At 37.1% G+C, this 19,915-nt stretch overlaps 1 protein-coding gene across 2 annotated transcripts in view; it reads right to left on the reverse strand.

Annotated features, from left to right (window-relative positions):
- Positions 1–19,915, reverse strand: part of LOC131067226 (DNA gyrase subunit A, chloroplastic/mitochondrial) — a 225,220-nt gene that overhangs the window by 158,392 nt on the left and 46,913 nt on the right. For both annotated transcript variants that reach the window (XM_059218196.1, XM_058002183.2), the window contains exons 5-7: positions 9,706–9,750; positions 5,139–5,237; positions 4,879–4,965 (exon numbers count right to left, since the gene is read on the reverse strand). In XM_059218196.1, the coding sequence (XP_059074179.1) occupies positions 4,879–4,965; positions 5,139–5,237; positions 9,706–9,750 (231 nt within the window). The remainder of the gene's footprint in view (positions 1–4,878; positions 4,966–5,138; positions 5,238–9,705; positions 9,751–19,915) is intronic.

The following is a 19,915-nucleotide window of genomic DNA, read 5'->3' on the forward strand; positions in this document are numbered from 1 at the left end:
ATCTTCAGTTAAGCAAGTCCTACTATATCTTGCCCTAAGGCAGTGCCCCTTGGCCTACAAGTCGGAGCAATCAACTCCCTAGCATCTAGCCTAACACATTGTAAACAGTTAATATATATTATGAGTTTGATTCTCACAGTGGTATTTCCCAATTTGGATTTTACACGTAAAAATCTTCTTGTGTGTGTCCATTTTTTGTTTCCGTTCTTTACTTTCATGCACATTGGTTTGGATAGATATAGTGGTTTAAGCAGTTTGATCTGATTAAGATTTAGTATATGCCAGATTCACCCACCCCCCGCGCCCCCTCAACTTCTGATAGCATTCAACAAGAGATATTAATACATTAATATTAATATTAAATGTTTTATATTAATGATTATTACTAATAAATTATTAATATTACTCTATATTATATTTATAAATTTTATTTTAATTTATGTTTATATATTGTACATAAATACATGAAATATAAAAAATAAAGTAGTATATATATATATATATATATATATACGAAATATAAAAATGAAGTAATGTATATAAGAAGAGGCAGCGATCCCAATTAGTAACATAACGAATGGCAAATAACGCTTAAATGTCGTTAATCAGCGACAAAATTCACCTAAGAAGAGTTGCCACTTTTACAAGGAGGGTGACCCAAGAAAAGGACATACCACTCCCACCAATAAAGGGGAGATATATAAGCAGAAGAATAACCATTCAATAAGGCATTGAAGGAACAGAGAATTAATTTACTGGCAGATCATCTATATTACTACAATCACTGTTGTAACAGCAAATTGGTATGCTGTATCTTTCCTATAAACTAAATGCTTATTACCAAAATATTATCTTTGAGTTATAGTAGGAACAAAGGACAGATATATGGCCTATAGTATAAACTGTTACATTTATTCTTATATACACATTTAACAGAATAATAGGCTTTGTATTTGTTAATCAGATTTATATAACAATAATGCTTAATTTCATTTGTTTTACTATTATATATGTGTGTGTGTACATATATACACACATGTATATGTGTACATATATACACGTGTATATATGTACATATACACGTACATACGTACGTACATACATACATACATACGTACATACCTATGTACATACATACAGACACACATACATACATACAGACAGACACACATAATACAGACAGACAGACAGACAGACATACACACATACATACAAACAGACATACATACAGACACATACATACAGACACACATAATACAGACAGACAGACAGACATACATACATACACACATACATACAAACAGACACACATACATACATACAGACACACATACACACATAAATACAGACACACATAAATACAGACAGACAGACAGACAGACATACACACATACATACAAACAGACATACATACAGACACATACATACAGACACACATAATACAGACAGACAGACAGACATACATACATACACACATACATACAAACAGACATACATACATACACACATACATACAGACACATACATACAAACACACATAATATAGACAGACAGACAGACAGACAGACATACATACAGATAGACAGACAGACAGACATACATACACACATACATACAAACAGACATACATACATACACACACATACATACATAGAGACGCACATACAGACATACATACATACACACATACAGACATTAATACATACACACATACATACATACAGACACACATACTGACATACATACATACACACATACACACATATATACATACATGCATACAGACACACACACATGCATATATACATACATACATAAATAAAAACAAACATACATGCATACATACAGAGACACATAAAGACACATATATAAATACAAACATACAACATACAACATACATATACACATACATACATACACACATACATACATACATACATACATACATACACAGATACATACATACATACACACACACATACATACAAACAGACACACATAAAGACACATACATACATACAAACATACAACATACAACATACAACATACATATACACATAAATACACACAAACATACAGACATACATACATACACAGATACATACATACATACACACACACATACATACAAACAGACATACATACAGACACACGTACAGACATACATACATACACACATCCATACAGACACACATACAGACATACAGACATACATACATACATACACACACACATACACACATACATACAAACATACATCCATACATACAGACACATACAGACACATACATACATACATACACACATACATACACACATACATACATACAAACATAAATCCATACACACACACACACACACACACACACACACACACACACACACACACACACACACACACACACACACATGCATACACACATACATATATAGACATATATAGACATATAGAATGGTTTACTCAGCCTAATCCTTAATCATTCTCTACTACCCCTAATGAGGATAGGTTGGTTTTGTTAGGGAAAGGTGGTTGTAATACCTCCCAAAATAGGTGAGTTCCAAGAGGTGGTATGGATGGGTGTTCATGAAACCCTTGGGCCTATTTATGGAGAATGGTTCTCCTAGCACCGTAACAAGTAATTCCCCATCCTCCATTAGGGTTGATGATTAGGAAAGAAGTAAACATTGCGGCTTCAGTATAATAACTATCAATTGTATCATGAATGCAAATTGTTGTCTAGTTTAGTGTTACAATATAAGGCATATTGATGTATGTTAACTACACAGCCAGCCTCCTAGAAGGGGACATTACATTCCCAAGCATAATCCAAACCCTATTTGGGAATTGTAGGGCAAATTGAGTTAAGTCCCAATAGGGGACATTACACAACCACGCAGAGGTGGCAACCATCTTGAGACAATTTATGAAAATCATAAAGAATGAGTCATAAAAGATGCTAAGGATTGGCAGCCCTAAAATTAGAAGTCAAGCAGCTCAAGGAATTCATTACACATCTCCTCAATCCATACCAAATTCCACAGGTTTTGTACAACACCTTTTGCATTCCATGGATCAGCAAAATCCTGAACCAATCATTTCCCATGGAAGAAATATCGAGAAGCAAATTGATAAAATATACCAACAATGGTCCAAAGTGCTTGATAGGTTACATGCTTTGCTGGCCAATGCAAATATTGTAGCACATGAGAATTCACAAGTACGGTGTGGTATGATGAGTTGGGTTTCCATCTATGAGAACTTCATAGAGAAACTTAAATCTGCTCATACTCTGGAGCCTATGAAACTAATTGAAATAGGCATCATGGTAACTACCAAAGACCAAAGTCCAAATATTCACTTGGTCACAACAGCATAACTTTCTAGTTCGTCTTTGGATGAGGTTGTAATCATTTTTAACAACCTAAGAATTAAATTAGATGAGATTAGACAGCAAGCTTCATCGTTGATGACATCACTCTCATGTGTTTTCTGGTGAGACAGTTATTCATATTGATCATGAAGAAAATCTAGCTGAATCTTAAAGCCTGGTTAAGGACAGACTTAGAGAGGCTCAACATGTAGACAACACAGATAAGTTGTATGCCATCACCAAAATATCCAGATTGAGAGCTGGTTGAAACTGACAAATTAATTTCAGAAAGCAACTTCATTTTAGATGCTTAATGTCAAAAAATGGATTCAAAGCCACTACCCAGTATTACACATCCAAAGTTACATTGACAAAACAAAGGGAACAAAGATTCAAAGGATGTTGCTACAGGTACTGCCCTTGTGCTAGGCCCATCAAGTAGGGTTTCAAAATTTTAAATATCCAGTTTAAGCTGTCTCTATTTTTTTGGCTGCTCCTATATTTAGAATCTTAGATCAAATAGTTTGTGATAATCATCTCAAAGATATCTTTAGGGACATCATATTTGTATATGAATTTATTGAAGGTGTATCACTATCAATAGATAAATTATATTTTTAACAGAAATATATTTGAAGGTAATTGTATTAAATGGAAACTAGACTGTTCTAACATTTATCGTAAGAGAGAAGCCACATAAACAAGCTTATGTCTACACAGTAACAGCCAAGAAACAATGCAAGACACAAGATATACCCGTAGGAAAAACCTTTTAGGCAAAGCCTATCCTCCAAGGCACATTTCAGATTCTCAATAGGGGAAACAAGAGATCTACAACTCTTGCTTGTTAAGTCAATCCAGCAGTATAACCCCACTCTAAACAGCACCATACAAGGTCTATCACAAGCATCCAATAAAGAGCCACAATCCAGGAAACCAATGATGGTTACAGTACCATGGGCTAAACCAAGGGGCAAATCAAAACGCTAACATTGAAGATTGAATTATTTGCTCTCGAGCAAATTACTTCTCATTGAATAATAGGATTGATGGTGTATTCTGTTCTTAGTTTACTAAGATTTGTGAATGCATATCTAAATACTATTGAATCAAATAGTAACACATCTCTTTTTCTGAACAGAAGCATCTTGCTAAGGAAAATAATACATTTGGGTTTGTACAATAATACAGAAATATTAATTTGATATTCACTTCTTGCATAAACAATTTATTGAAGTACACAATGTAAGTTCCTGTAAAAATCAAAAAACATACATACTTTAATCAAGGTACTAGAAACATTCATTAGTTACTATTTACTAAAATATTTTATCAGAAGTAAACATGATCAAGAATATAAAAGTAAACATGATTTATATGCACTCGCTAACTCAAAGTAGGTGGTAAATTGGTTAAACATCAATTACTAGTATCACAACAATCCTCGTAGACAAAATATGTAGGCATGACTTTTTGAAAACTGTAATCTGGGCAGTAGCGACTTTACCGTGGCAGCAGGATTGTGGATAAGAGCAATCAATGCATCTGTAACCTCTCTAAGATTGTGAGGAGGTATATTGGTTGCCATGCCAACCTAAGATATGTAAACATGACGTTAATATAACGCACATTCACTTCTTTGACATCATAGATAATGAATAGAAAAACCAAAGCCAAGACTAACTCCCAAAGATCGGACAGATCAAGAAGGGCTCAATCCAGCCAGTAAAAAGAAAAAATATCAAGTACAAAACTAAAGTAACTCACAGCTATTCCTGATGCACCATTAAGCAGAACATGTGGAAGCCTTGCAGGTAGCAAGGATGGCTCCATCTGTGAACCATCAAAATTTGCCACAAAATCTACCTGCAAACAAAATTGACATCAGCATTACAAACTAATATATAAGCATTCTCAAATACCAGCATTTGTAATGTACTCTTCCTAACCAATTGACAAGGGGAACCATTAGCCTGCTCAATCGAGGTCTCGTAGCCTAATGGGCAAGAGAATAGGGAACTCCATTGGCGATTTATTTAAGCTTTGGTATAATTATATTTTTTATATGCTCCAAGATTTTATTTTAAAATAACATAAGGTCTTAAATGAAAATTAAAATATTTTACTTATGTTATTTAAATATCATAAAGTTAAGTTATTTGAGGGTCCCATCAACATAAAATTGTTTTAAAAAGGGGGTACTCTTAGGACCAGGGAGTCATAAGGTGTTTTTATTAATAAATTAAAAAATAAAGGCTGAACTTGGCGTGCAACTTAAGGATACATAAGATGGATTTCAAAATAAAATTAAAGAGTTGCACAACCCTGATTAGGACATTGAGTTTGAGTTTTATAAAATGACTTTTGAAGCCTTTGTTCATTCATTCAGGTTTTCATGTTTTGAAGTTTGGTTGTGGCTTCTCTAGAAGCTGTCTTCTAGGTTAGTGAGGACGATACCCCTCACTGTTACCATCTTCTACACTGTTGAAAGATACAGTCTAAGAGATCTGGGGTTATTATCCTACAAGTACCATGTAGGTTCAACAAAATAAATAAATCATTCAATAACAGGTCTGTTGCAAATTTGTAGAAACTGATTGGGCAGATTTTGAAGGGTTTGATCAGACCAAATTGGGTTGTTAGGAGCTGCAGACATCCTTCTATCATTTCATTTGCAATCGACTCTCAAAATTGAAGGTGTCGTGCCCATATCTGAAGAATTGCAAGTCTAATTTAATTACAACAGTAGTTCCTAGCCAACAACTTTTCTAAGTATGTTTGGTTTGGATTTGTAAAGGTTTATTACAAACTGAGTTGTTGTTACATTGTTGAAAAATATAATATTTTGATCAGCATTTATTTGGAATTTTCAGCTCCTAAATTGCATGTTGTTAGTATATTTGCAGAATTAATTTGCTGCTATTTATTATTGTACTCAACTAATTCGTCAAAAACAACAGGGACAAAATATTACAGTGGTATCAGAAAACAGTTTTCCTGCCATCTAGTAGGTTAATGAGTTTTTATGAGAATCGGTGATAGAGAAAGAAGATTCCATGAAAAACAGAGGAAAAGCAAAGAATGTTTATGGGAACAGTGGCATTTAGATCCTGCGAACAACACTCAGAGAATCATTCTAAGCAATTATCACATTCAAAGAACATGGGTGAAAGAGGTGAAAGAGGTAACCAGGAACCAAATCGCACAACACTCCTTTTGGATCCTTTGCTTAGAAGTCAAGAGCAAACCAATCATCGAATTGCACAGTTACTTGATGCAGTAGCCCAGATAGGTGTCAACAATCGAGGAAATAATGAGCAGAGAGATGGAGAGGATCATCCCAAAGGTGTAAATCAACACCATTGAGTATCTTTAGCTAGATCTCTTATGCTCGGTGTTTCCACCCAGAGGGAAACCTCCAGCAAGGAATGATCTTACAATGGTTGAATTACACGACGAGCTTTGACAGTATTGGATTGTTGCAATACCAAATTTTCAGCGTGATATATCCCTACAAGATTATATGGTTATTAGGATGAGACATATGCCTAACAGGGACAATAGGAAACAACATAATGACATGCGCAGGAAGGTACAGAAACCTAGCTTACCCTATTTTGATGGATCCAGTAAGACTTCAGCGAGAGCATGGATTCAAAAAGTGGACACTTATTTCAATCTTAACCCTATGCCTACGACAGAATCACTTGCTTGTGACTTGCAGCCTACTTAAGGTCATGAGAAAGACAAACATCAGTCAACATGTCTAGAAGTTTGAACTCCTAGCCGAACATGTTGAATCCCCAAGGAAGATGGCATGATAGAGGAATCAAAATTTCAAGATATTAAACAAGAAGAATTCTCAATATAAGACGATGGTGATGTCCAAGACGCAGCAACCGAAATTTCAAAGTTCAGCTACATGCAAGGTATGACAGCCCATGGTGAGAATTATTTCCCTTGTTTCATACACATCATTACATTGGAGGAAAACTTGTTAAGATCATATGAGGCATATTGTCTTAGAGAGCTGATTGTAGAGACAAAGGGATTGCCTAATGAGAAGATCCTACAATTTTATAATGTTTGGTTTGTCATGGACACCTCACCATGGAGTTGGTCAGGGGCGAATAAAATAACAGCTAAGGAGGTGCAGGTATGGATCAGTTTTATGACAGCTAAGCCAGCTAGGAGAACATGTGACATTCAACTGGACACACCTCATAGACCAGCACATATGAAGAAATAACCTACCTACGAGGAAGATGAAATAACGGACAACCAGAAAAATTTGAAGAGCCATGAACATGATTCTCATTTTCTGAGTTTGACCAGCAGTCTGTTGTCATCACATGAGCCTTGTGTTGAGGACACTTAAGAGTGGATTGTGAAGTATCAGCAGTTGAAGAAGAGAGGTAAATGATTCTACTCACCGTTATGATGGTAATCCTTTGATTGAACATGATGTTGGCCTAACTTCAGAACACGGGTTTTGTGGAAAAGATGAAGTGAAGGGAGCTATTTTTTAACAGAATGATTACGAAGACAAATCAGAAAATTTATTTCATGATGTTAGACCCCAAGAGTCACATCACTTGGAAGGCCAATTGAGGGTAAACGAAGATATGATTATTCCAACCCTAACTCACTTTGATAAGATATATTTTGAGGCATCAAGAAGAAAGAAGATGGTGTTGATAAGCTTACCTATGAGCTTGAGGTTGCTATGGATTCCTTGAAGAGTGCTCAAATGGCCCTTCAGGAATCACAGAATCAGGTTGATGGGCTTTATTTGGAGTTGAGGTTGACACATTCGTCATCATCCAAGTTTGAAATTCAGTTATCTACAGCAGCCACATCCAAAGAGCAACAACTCAATATGAAGATTGTAAAGGGTGGACACGTGGATAAAGAATTTGTAGGACCCCAATGTAAAGTTTTTATAAGATCATATCAGGTGATAGCATCATGGGGAACAAGTTTGTAAACCATTTTGTGGTCAATCTACCTTGGTTCTACATGCCCTCCTTGTTTACCTGCAAAATGTTTGTAACAAACATATATAGGAAGCGATGTGGCAACATCTGTAACACAGATAAAAGAGTATCAAAAACGAAGTGTCCTTTAGATCACATAAATAGTATCAAATATGAAGTATAACATGAACCCGAGAAAGACTGTAATGAGTAATCACTGACTTGTGTTTTCTATGTCATTTGTGTCAGCCAAAGAAGCTAGGCTTATTACACATTATCCTACTATATCAGCTAGGTTTGTAGAAGACACCAGCGTTTTTCTAAGTTGCTGAATCGTGATATTTTCTGCACAATTCTGGGCATGAATCATACCAGAATCGGATTCGAAAATGAATCTCCTGTGGGTGCGTCCAAGGTTCATGGTTTTAGATTCTAAAATGTTTCCAAAATGTTTAATGATTCTAGTTTGATCTACTTGATATTCTTAAGATCTGCAGTGCTCATTAAGAACTTGAAACTTATCTATCATGAGATTCTAATTTGATCTTTTAGATATTGAAAACTGAATTTGAATTAGTATGTGACATTTCAAGATTTGAGATTTGTAATGGTTTTGTTTAGCATATGTATTGGTATATGACATTCAAAACTTAATTCTATTTTTTAGCTGTGTGTGTGTGTACACGCATATATATACAAACGCACACACACACACTATTTTTGTATGGACGTACCAAAAACATACCCAGCCCCCCAAAAAAATTCTGCCATACCAGCATTTTGCACCACATACCTGTTCCCGTAACTAATTTGGCAACTTAGGTATAATTACATATTGATATTTCTGTAAGTCGGCTATTTTACTTACAGATGCTAGGATTATCAAATATTGCTGTAGTTAACAAGATAAGTAAATATCAAATATAGAAATTGAAAATTTTCAAGTAAAAAGACAATATGACTGTAGAAAGTGAACATTGCATTCAGGCACCATGTTCCCATCATACACTGTATTTGCAACTGCTCTAATGATAGTCTGATACAATTTGCAAAGAAAACTTGATATACACGTAAAATTTTCCACCATTACTATACACATCATGAATAAATTGTCTCTGGGGAAAAGCATATATCTATTAGCAAAATATAAATGTTAATATTAGGTGTCAGACAACTATGCATAAAAAGGCTGGATAACATACCTAAATATTCAATACAAGAACAGAAATTGTTAAAACGTCACACAGCACACATCTAATGTCTAAAAATTCAGACTGTAATACAAAATTATGAAAATAATTCATTTCTCGACATACATCAAAAAAACAAGCATACACATTAACAGGGTTATTACTAACCGTATCAAATTCCAGGTCTGCCAGAAGCGTGGCCTCAGAAAATGCCTGCAAACACAAAATGATACTTTCATAAATCTGATCTACAATACTCTTCGACTGTTGCCAGGTCCCCAAATAATATATGACATTTAAGGCAAAATATCGTGAAAAAATATGAGGATAATGAATCGCTGAAGATTTATAAAGTGATCTTGAACACCATTGATTTACATAAATATATGATGTTTGAACTCATTAATTCAAAATGAAACAGCCCAACTTGAAGAAATAGAGCATTGTATTGCCCCTGAAAACTTTTAAATATTTGTAGTCAATCAGTACTACAAATAAGTTGCCAATTGCCATTTAAAGTTGTAAATTCAAATCACACAAATCACCACAGCACAATAATCCAGAAAAATATACATTATGGTTATGTTCAATCACTCTTTCAATATGGTTAATGCACCCTGTAAATATTAAATTTTGTCATACCATAAGACAATTTTAATTATAGTTTACATAAATTGCTTGCTGGCATAGATACCAGCTAAGTCACAAGGTTCGAATTCGAATTCGAGTTCAGCAACAATAAAATTCGGATGAAGTTCGTAAAGGGTAAAAATTCGAAAATGAATTCGACAATAAATTCACCTTATGTAAATTTGAATTTTAAAAATATATAGATAATAAATCCATTAAATTGCCAAAATAATATAAAAAAGCTAGATAGATTCGAAAATATATTATATTATAAAAAAAAATAGTCAAATTTATTATTTATTAAAATAAAATAACATTATATTAGATTTTAAAGTAGTATATATTTATTTTACACTTATTCAATTAAAACTATTAAAAATAAAATAATATTATTAAAAATTTGAATATATTATTACAAATTTAAAAGTATTATAGCATAGATATGCTAAAAGAAATTTAATTTAATTTATTAATTAACAAATAATAAATGATCTCTTTTTCGGCTAAGAGAAACTTCCCTTTCAGATTTGAAAAAGCTTGGCTCTCCCATCTTTCTCTGGAAGCCTGCATTACTGAATGGTGGAACTCTGAAGTGGAGGGTAAGGCTCTTTTCAGAATTGCTAAAAAGCTCAACATCATAAAATCCAAAATTAAAACCTGGAACAAGGAGATCTTTGGGGACATATTCAAGAACAAAACTCAAGTTAAAGCTGAACTAAAGCTTGTTCAGGATAGAATCCAAGAGGTGGGGTTGACCGAAGATCTTAGGACGGCTGAAAATGATCTGTTATCTAAATACCACTCCATCATTTCTAACGAAGAGACTTTCTGGAGACAAAGATCTAGAGCTCTGTTCTTGAAGGAAGGCGATAAAAACACTCGCTTCTTTCACTTAACCACCCTTAAGCACAAGGCAGCCAATAGAATATCCAGACTTAATTGCAATAAAGGTGTCCTAACAGAGGATTGCGACATCAGGAAGGAAGCTCTCGAGCATTTCAGTACCTTGCTGGGTGAAGTGGACAACCTAGACCACAGTAAGCAAAACACTCTTTTACAAGCCATTCCTTCTATCATATCAGAAGCTGACAATCGCCTCTAATCCCGTATTCCCACTAATCCTGAAATCAAAAAGGAGGTGTTTTCCTTTCAAGGTGATAAATCTCCTGGCCCAAACGGCTTTCCCATGTTTTTCTTCCAAAAATTATGGCACATTGTGGAGGCGGACATATGCAATGGTGTTAAGGAATTCTTTGGCTCCAGAAGACTTCTTAAGGAACTGAATGCCACTTTCATTGTCCTTATCCCGAAGATACCCGGAGCTGATTCTCTCAACAAGTTTAGACCCATCAGCTTGTGCAACTCTGTCTACAAGATCCTTTCCAAGGTTTTGACTTCCAGGTTGCTTGATGTTCTCCCAAGGATTATCTCTATCCAACAAAATGGCTTTGTCCCCGGAAGACAGATTTTGGACTCCATTATCTTTGTTCATGAAAATATCCACTCCCTGAAAGTGGCGAGTAAATAGGGATTCTTCCTTAAGTTAGACATGGCTAAAGCTTTTGATAGAGTGAACTGGCAATTTCTCCTCAGGATTATGGAATCGTTTGGTTTTGGTGACAAAGTTATCCAACTCTGTTCTCAACTCATGAGAACTTCCTCCTCTGCTGTTATTGTCAATGGCTCCCCGTCTAATTTCTTCAAAAGCTCCAGAGGTCTTAGACAAGGAGACCCCATCTCTCCCATCCTGTTTACTATTCTTGCTGAATGCCTGGGTAGATTCATCCTTAAAAATGTGGAAGAAGGCAATCTTAAGGGTCTGAAACCCTCTTCTTCCAACGCTGTTTGCTCTCATGAACAATTTGTTGATGATTCTATCACCATGGGGGAAGCCACCATCTTGGAAGCCAAAAACATGAAAATCATTATGAATACCTATGAATCGGCCTCTGGTCAAAAAATCAACTGGGATAAAAGCTCTTTGTTTTTCATTAACACCCCAGCCCAAAGGCAAATTAGGATTCGCAAGATTCTTGGTGGTAACATATCTGAGTTTCCTTCTACCTATTTGGGGCTTCCTCTCTGTCTCAAGCTTAAGGATTCCTTCTGGAATAAGTTAATTGACAGACTCAACCTGAAACTAGCTGTCTGGAAAGGGGTTGTTCTTGGTCAAGCTGGTAAAGTCACTCTGCTCAAAGCCACTCTCCAAAATCTTCCTGTGTATGCTCTTAGCTTGTTCAAAATCCCCTCAAAGTTTGCAGAAGCTATTGAAAGAATCCCAAAAAAGTTCCTTTGGTCAAGAGTGGAAGCTAAAAACAGAATCCCCCTTATAGCCTGGAATAACATTTGTACCCCTAAGGCCTTAGGTGGGCTGGGCTTAAGGAGCATTAGCTCCATGAATAAAGCTTTATTAGCCAAACAAATTTGGAGATTCAAAGGGGAGGAAAGAGAATGGAACTCTATTTGAAAAACAAATACCTCTATATGCAACCTTCTGAGGAAGAATTCTTTGACAATTCTTTCTCTGTTGATGGATCTGCCATTTGGAATGCAGTGCAATCTGCTAAAGGTTGGGCAGCTGCTGGCAGAACCTAGAACCTTGGAGATGGGAGGAAAATTAGATTTTGGGAAGATAGATGGATCCTGGATAAACCTCTGGAGGATATCCCTATCATCAAAGATTGGAAAGACAACTTCAAATGCAGGTATGGTGAAATGGTAAGAGATTACTGGAAAAATGGGGACTAGATTGACTTTAGCCAGCAGAGCCCAGATCTCAAGTTCCTTCAAATTGCTCTTTTTGCTAAAATCCCTAGAGACAACAAAGATGACATTCTACTATGGGGGAAAACTCTGGATGGGAAATACTCTGTTTCCTCTGCTGTAGCTATTCATAATGTCCCGAAGGAAGCCACTCCCATCTGGGCTAAAGTCTGGAATAAGAATTTAGTTCCCAAAATCAACATCTTCTTTTGGATTTTCACCCAAAATAAGATATTAACCTTGGATAATCTTCATAAAAGAGGCATCATTTTTCCTAACATGTGTTCTCTTTGTTGCAGGGAAGAAGAGACAGCTTGCCATATTCTCAATCAATGCTCTTTTAGCCATGACATGTGGAAAATCATCCTAACCAAGTGGAACCTGAGCTGGGTCTTCCCGAATTCTTTTGGTGACACTTGACTTCAATGGCATTGTCCTAACTCTAATCCTAAAATTGTGGAGATCTGGAGACTTACTCTGCCAATTGTTATCTGGAATATTTGGAAAGAGCAAAACAACGGGATTTTCAGAGATAAAAGGGCTATTCCTGAAGTGGTTGCAGACAAAATCTATAGGAGTATTTTTGAATGCCTCTATGGCACTAATCAGGGAATTGTTGCTAAAGATGATTTCAAAGACAGATGGAACCTTTCCACCACTACTAGTAAGGAGAAAGGCAGAGAAGGTCTTGTATGGTGTTTCCCCCCGAAGGGATGGATTAAGGCCAACTTCGATGGGGCTTCTAAAGGAAATCTGGGTAAAGCTGGATATGGGGGCATAATCAAGAATTTTGTTGGAAGTTGCCTTAAGGCGGTGGCTGGTCCTCTGGAGAATCAAACTAGCCATTTTGCTAAAGCCTCCGCTGCCTTGCATACTTTAATTATAGCCAAAAATCTCAATTATGATAAAATATGGCTTGAGGGGGATTCACTTAATATTATTAAGTGCTTAAAGGGGGAATCGGAGCCTTCTTGGTCCATTGAGAATATCATCATGAAAGCTAGAGAGATTATCGCCAGTTTCAAAGAAATTATTATACGACATGCCTACAGAGAGCAAAATAGTGTTGCTGACTGTTTAGCGAATGCTAGAGTTAATTCTAACATTCAAATGATTTGGCACGAGGATGATCTCAATTTAAACATTAAAGAGATTCTCAGAAAGGACCGTTATACGAGGAGACAAGGACAATTAAATCATGACAAGTAAAAAGCACCACTCGCGCCTCACTAGAAAGACCATCATTACCTGGCACTGCGGCAGATCTCCTACTATTTCCAAAAAATTGCCTCACGCTTTATCCGTTACTTAGGGCGATAATTTGAGTTACAAAGGGAAAGAAGTTCTAAATTTGCAGAGAAACAGAGTCGACATCCTACATCCGAAAATGGGAGGAGATCTAAGACGCGAAGAACCTGACAACACCTCGACTTGGAAAGCAATGCCTAAAGTCTGGGCAAAGCTGGAGAAGGGTCATCTCACCAGCTTCATGGAAAAGCTTGAGGACTATGACAAAGGTAGGGTCAACCTAGCTGTTTCCAAGATTTCTGAAAACTGGTCTAATGGCTCTTTTAAACTTTACGGAGTTAAATTTAAGTTGGATGCTGGGCTTATTTCTACTGTAACTGGTATGCCCCACTCCGAGCTCAACTTCTTTCGAGACCTCAAGGTCTCCAACAATACAGTTACCCTGTTCTCGCGAAAAGAGAAAGAGCGAGCCAAAATCGGCAAGGCTACCGAGGGCTACTATGATGCTGCATAATATCAAGAAGTTGTGGAGCTGGGTCCTGAATGCAATCATGGAGTATATTACGGTTGAAGGTTGTTTCTCCAGGGCCCACACTTACCACTTTGTGCTCTTGAACCATTTCACACACGACAAAAAAGTGTCTTTGCCCTACTACCTTTTTCGATCCCTCTCCAGGTTCCTGAACAAGCACATGACGAACCCTTCCAGCCCGATTCTCCACTGCGGGCTCCTGCTACCCATCTGTAAGCATTGCAAAACCCTCGCTCTGCAGGAAAATAAGCGGATTTCCGCCTCCCCTAGTAAAAGGAGGATGGAAGAGGGAGATACTAGCAAGGAGAAGGTGTCATCCAGCAAGAAAAGGAAAAGCTCCCCCGAGTTGGAAACTGAGGACATTGTCAAGGAAAGTAGTGGTATGGAGACACACGACTCTAACAAAGAAGACAGCTGGTAGGAAGAGGAACTGGGCAACAAGGAAGAAAGTGGAGATTTCGAGCCTAGTCAAGATAGCCCTATTCCAAGTGATCACCCTGGTAAGGACAATAGCCATTTGATGGAGGAGATAACTCCCAAGGATAATGAGGAAACCGAAGTTAATTCTGAGAAGGAAACAAACAAATGCTCCAAGAAGAACCTGGCTGAGGAAGGGGATAGCAAGGCTAAGGATAGTGTTGGCGAGGGGCTTATCTTGGATAATCTCAAGAAGCTCTCGGAGGCCAGAATGAATTTCGACAAACGGACTTACGAAACCCTGAAAAACCTGGAGAAGCAAGGGATAAATTCGGATTAAAAGAGGGAGGATGAAAACAAAGAGCATACTAACTGGAAGCAGGAAATGGAGAATAAGGTAAAATCGTTGGAAGAGGGAAAAGAAGCGATGAAAAATCTGATGGGAATTATCCCAAGTATCCTCTCTGCTGTCACCAAAAACCTGCAAGACATTGTCAAGGTCTTTGACCATACTCCTAAACCGGTTGTGGACCTTGACCTGGAGGAGAAGACCATCCAAACTGGAAGTGGTGGTGATGCTACCCCGGCAGGCGGAACTGCTAAGAGAACCAGGGCTAGTATCAAGAAAGTTGTGGCTGCTGCGACGAAGGACCCCCCCAACCTCAAAGACAACATCAAAGAGCTGCAAGAAATTAGCAGCACCCTGGCTAAAGCCCTGGATAAAATCTGATTCCTGGACGGCCTGCTGGCTTTTAGGGGCTTTTGTGTGTTCTTCTCAGTTTTCCACTGGTTTTTTCCTTTTGTTCTGTTTCTCGTGGCTTTGTTGTTTTAATCTTGCTTGTATAGGGTTTCCGGGCCCCTTCAAAACCTGCTTTTTCATTAATCAAAAACAAATAATAAACTTGTTAACTTTTATATATTAAAGAATAAATATTTTAAATATTTCAAAATAAAATAATAGGGGTGGGTGCAATCGCTAGCGGGAATGTCTATAATTAAGTTATAGAAATCCTCTGCCCTTAAGTTTTGATGCCAACAATGAGCGAATCAAGCGGAGGAAGGAGATGCTCATTACACGTATAGGGTTTGTGCAGGATGAGCAAATATTGCGAAGGAAGGAGAATCCCAAGTCGTGCTTGTGTGAACCTGCCACCATGAATGCAATAAGAAAATACTACATCAAAAAAAAATGCGCTAGTCATCAATCGAGATGGACTTCGTTTTAGGGCACGATGGATCATCTCCACCCGAGCTTTTCTCCTCAAAATATGTATTGATCGAATACGTTTTAATTAAAAAAAACCGAAGCCTTCTTTCCCTACAAACATTCAAGCGAATATGAACAAATTTTAAAGGTTCTATAAGAATTCGCCGAATTTTGAATTTCATACATGAAGATCAGGAAATCCTGTTACTAAGTACCAATATACATTTTGATTCTTGAATGAGATCCAACTCTCCCTATGATCAAGACATTGTCCATTATGACAAGAGCCTTAAAGAAGCTGAAACTGGTACAACTTACCACCAATGAAAACGAGACCACTTAGTTATAGATTGTTTCAATGCTTTGCAAATTAAAGCTAGAAACCACTAGAACAAAGAGGTTCTGAATTTCAAGGCAACCAACCAAGGTTTAAGCAATCTGATGCGCGAAGAATCAATGAGCCAGAAGATGCTTTTGAAGTGTAATTTATTTTCCTTTAGCAACCTTTCCACGAATATACTAAACATGACTAACTCTCCACCCAGAGAGAGTAATGAAATTGCTACTTGTTTTATAAAACAGAAGATCAAAATCTATTTTAAAGAGATTTAGAACTTGAAGAACACATCAAAAACAAGAATAACTACCCATTGTGTTCTATTGTTCATCTACTAAGTTATCTACAATATTATGGAACTCAAATTTATGTGACTTATTGTTACAATTGCAATTGCTTGATTTTATTAAATGAATCAAATGTACATATGGGCGATTACATTGTCGATGTTTCCTAAACAAACAATCGATAATTGAAGACTAAATTAGAAAGAATCTAATATACCTATAATACATTATTGACCATTAAATAATAAGATATTTCAAAATTATTCTAATACCCTCCTTTACTGGTCAATCAATCAACTACACCAAGTTACCCCTGAAATTTTACAAACTTGTTCAGGCTAAAAGACTTGGTAAGGATGTCTGCAGTCTAATCCTCACTTGGACCATACTACAACTGAACTGATCCATTTTCTACAAGCTAGCAAATGAAATGCCAATGAAGCTCAGCATGCTTGGTTCATTCATGGAAGAGAGGATTTTTGGCAAGTTTGAGCACCCCTTGATTGTCACAAAAGGGGTGAAGGCCCCGCCCGAAACATTTCCATGTCAATAAAAACATCCTTTGAAGCCAAACTGCCTTACAAGCTACTTTAACAGTTTCTCGATATACTGCTTCAATCGACAAAAGAAATACAGCCTGTTGCTTCTTGTTGGTCCATGTGACTACACTGTTATTAGACTCAAGACATACCCAGATGTAGACTTCCTATTATCAACAGATCTTGCCCAATATGAGTTTGTGAAACCAATGAGTCTAGGATCTTTGCTTTTGCCACACAAAATACAAAAGTGCCCTTCACATATCTCAGCACACGCTATGCTGCAACCCACTATTCAGCTTTAGGAGTTGTTAAGAAGCGAGATATGTAGCTCACTGCATAACTCAAGTCAGGTCTTGTGGCAGTCAAATAGATGAGACTACCCACTAGCTGCCTGAATGAGGATTCATCCACCAAAGGTGAATCTGAATTGGCTGACAACTTCAACCCTTTTTGCATAGTTGTAGATGCAAGTTTGCAATCCTAAATCAGAACCTTATCAAATAGACTCTTGGCATACTTCAACTCGGAGATAAAGATATTGCCATCACTCTACCAAACGTCAACACCAAAGCAGTAATGCAGAAGTCCCAAGTCTATCATGTCATAGCACTTGCACAAACTCTATTTGATCTGCTTGATCAAAAGTGTTGAACTACCAGTGATTATCAGATCATCAACATAGCTGACAAGCAAAAGAATATCACCACCAGTAGTTTTGACATACAGATTGGAATCGAAAGGAATCCTCTCAAAGTCTTTATCACTAAGGTACTTATCAATTTTAAATGTACCAAGCCCAAAGAGCCTGCTTTAGGCCGTAGAGCGCTTTCACCAATCTGCATGCCTGTGTTCTTTACCAGCAACCTTGAATCCTAGAGGTTGTATCATATAGACTTCTCCCCGCACCTCACCATTGAAGATTGCACTCTTGACATCCATTTGATGGACTTTCCAACCAAACTGGGCTGATACGGCAAGGATGAGCCGAATTGTACTCATTTTAGCTGTAGGAGCAAAAGACTCCTCATATTCAATACCTTCTTTCTATGAGAACCCTCTAGCAACTTGGCAGCTTTGTACTTATCAAGGGTTCCATTATCATTATACTTAACTTTATACACCCATTTGCATCTTATGGGCTTCTCCCTTGGTTCCTTGGTGGAAGATCAAAGAGGACCCAAGTGTTGTTTTTCAGAAGACTATGGTGTTCAGCTTCCATAGCCTGTTCCCACTCAAGTATACCTTTAGCCTTTGCATATGTCTGAGGCTCATAAACACTGTGAATGTTGGCCATGAGAGCAAAATTAACTATATGTTGTTGTTTGCTCTTGCTTCTAGACGATCTTACCCTCAATGAGCTCATCGTCATGAAGATCACCAATGGTCTTGGCCCACCACTTAGGCCAGAGAGTACAAATACCAACATCTAAACTAGGTGGATGAACATCACCAAGAATATCAATAACAAAATCATCAGGATGTTGCTGAAGATTCTTTTGAAGAAAGTAGGGCGGTGCAACAACATGTCAGGGAGACTCCACAACTTCACAGTCAGAGTTTGTTGAATCCCTCCCATAAGGTGGTCCTAAGGGAAGACGAACACCCAAATCCTTACCCTTCAAAGGCTGATCCTCAGGGCTCAAAACAAGAGAAGAGAGCTGAAAGGCCTTCGTTCTTCATCAAAAATAACATCGCAACTGACTATGAGAGGTTCAACGTCTACATCATCAGCTGATAGGCTTTGCGATTATTACTGTACCCAGTGAACATGAGTTTCTAACTCTTAGAATCCAACTTTGTGAAATTGCATCTAGAATCCAAACATAAGTTGTAGAGCCAAAGACTTTAAAGTGACCGATTTTGGGCTTCCTGCCAAACCAAACTTCCTCTAGGGTCTTCTTCTTCACGGTTTGTGTAGGAGACCGGTTCTGAAGATAGGCAGCAATGTAGACTGCTTCTGCCCAAAATTTATTTGGAACACTTCTATGTTCCATTATAGACCGGGCCATTTCAATTATTGTGCGCTTTCTCCGCTCAACAACACTGTTCTGCTGACGGGGGTAAGGCGTGGTAAGTTGATGCTTGATGCATGATGTCATGCCTTGATTTTGTATTAACAAATTAGATTAATAAACAAAACCATACACATCCTAAGGTGATAATGTATATGCAAATATAGCAACAGTAGTATATAATATTTCTTTTAAATCAACCCTTTGAAAGATAAATTGGATTAATTGTCATAAAGTAAAAAACAGGTATAAGTAGTGGCAGACCAGATCTGACACATGTCAGATCTGTCTGCCTTTGCAACAATTAAATAGATCATTAATTTATGCAGCGATGTGAATGTTGAAAATATTAGTTGTTAGTAAACACATTAATGAAGAGGCACGATTTGTCTAAAGGGAAAGG

Source organism: Cryptomeria japonica, chromosome 3 (genome assembly GCF_030272615.1).
Source record: "Cryptomeria japonica chromosome 3, Sugi_1.0, whole genome shotgun sequence".
In the NCBI taxonomy this organism is placed as follows: domain Eukaryota; kingdom Viridiplantae; phylum Streptophyta; class Pinopsida; order Cupressales; family Cupressaceae; genus Cryptomeria; species Cryptomeria japonica.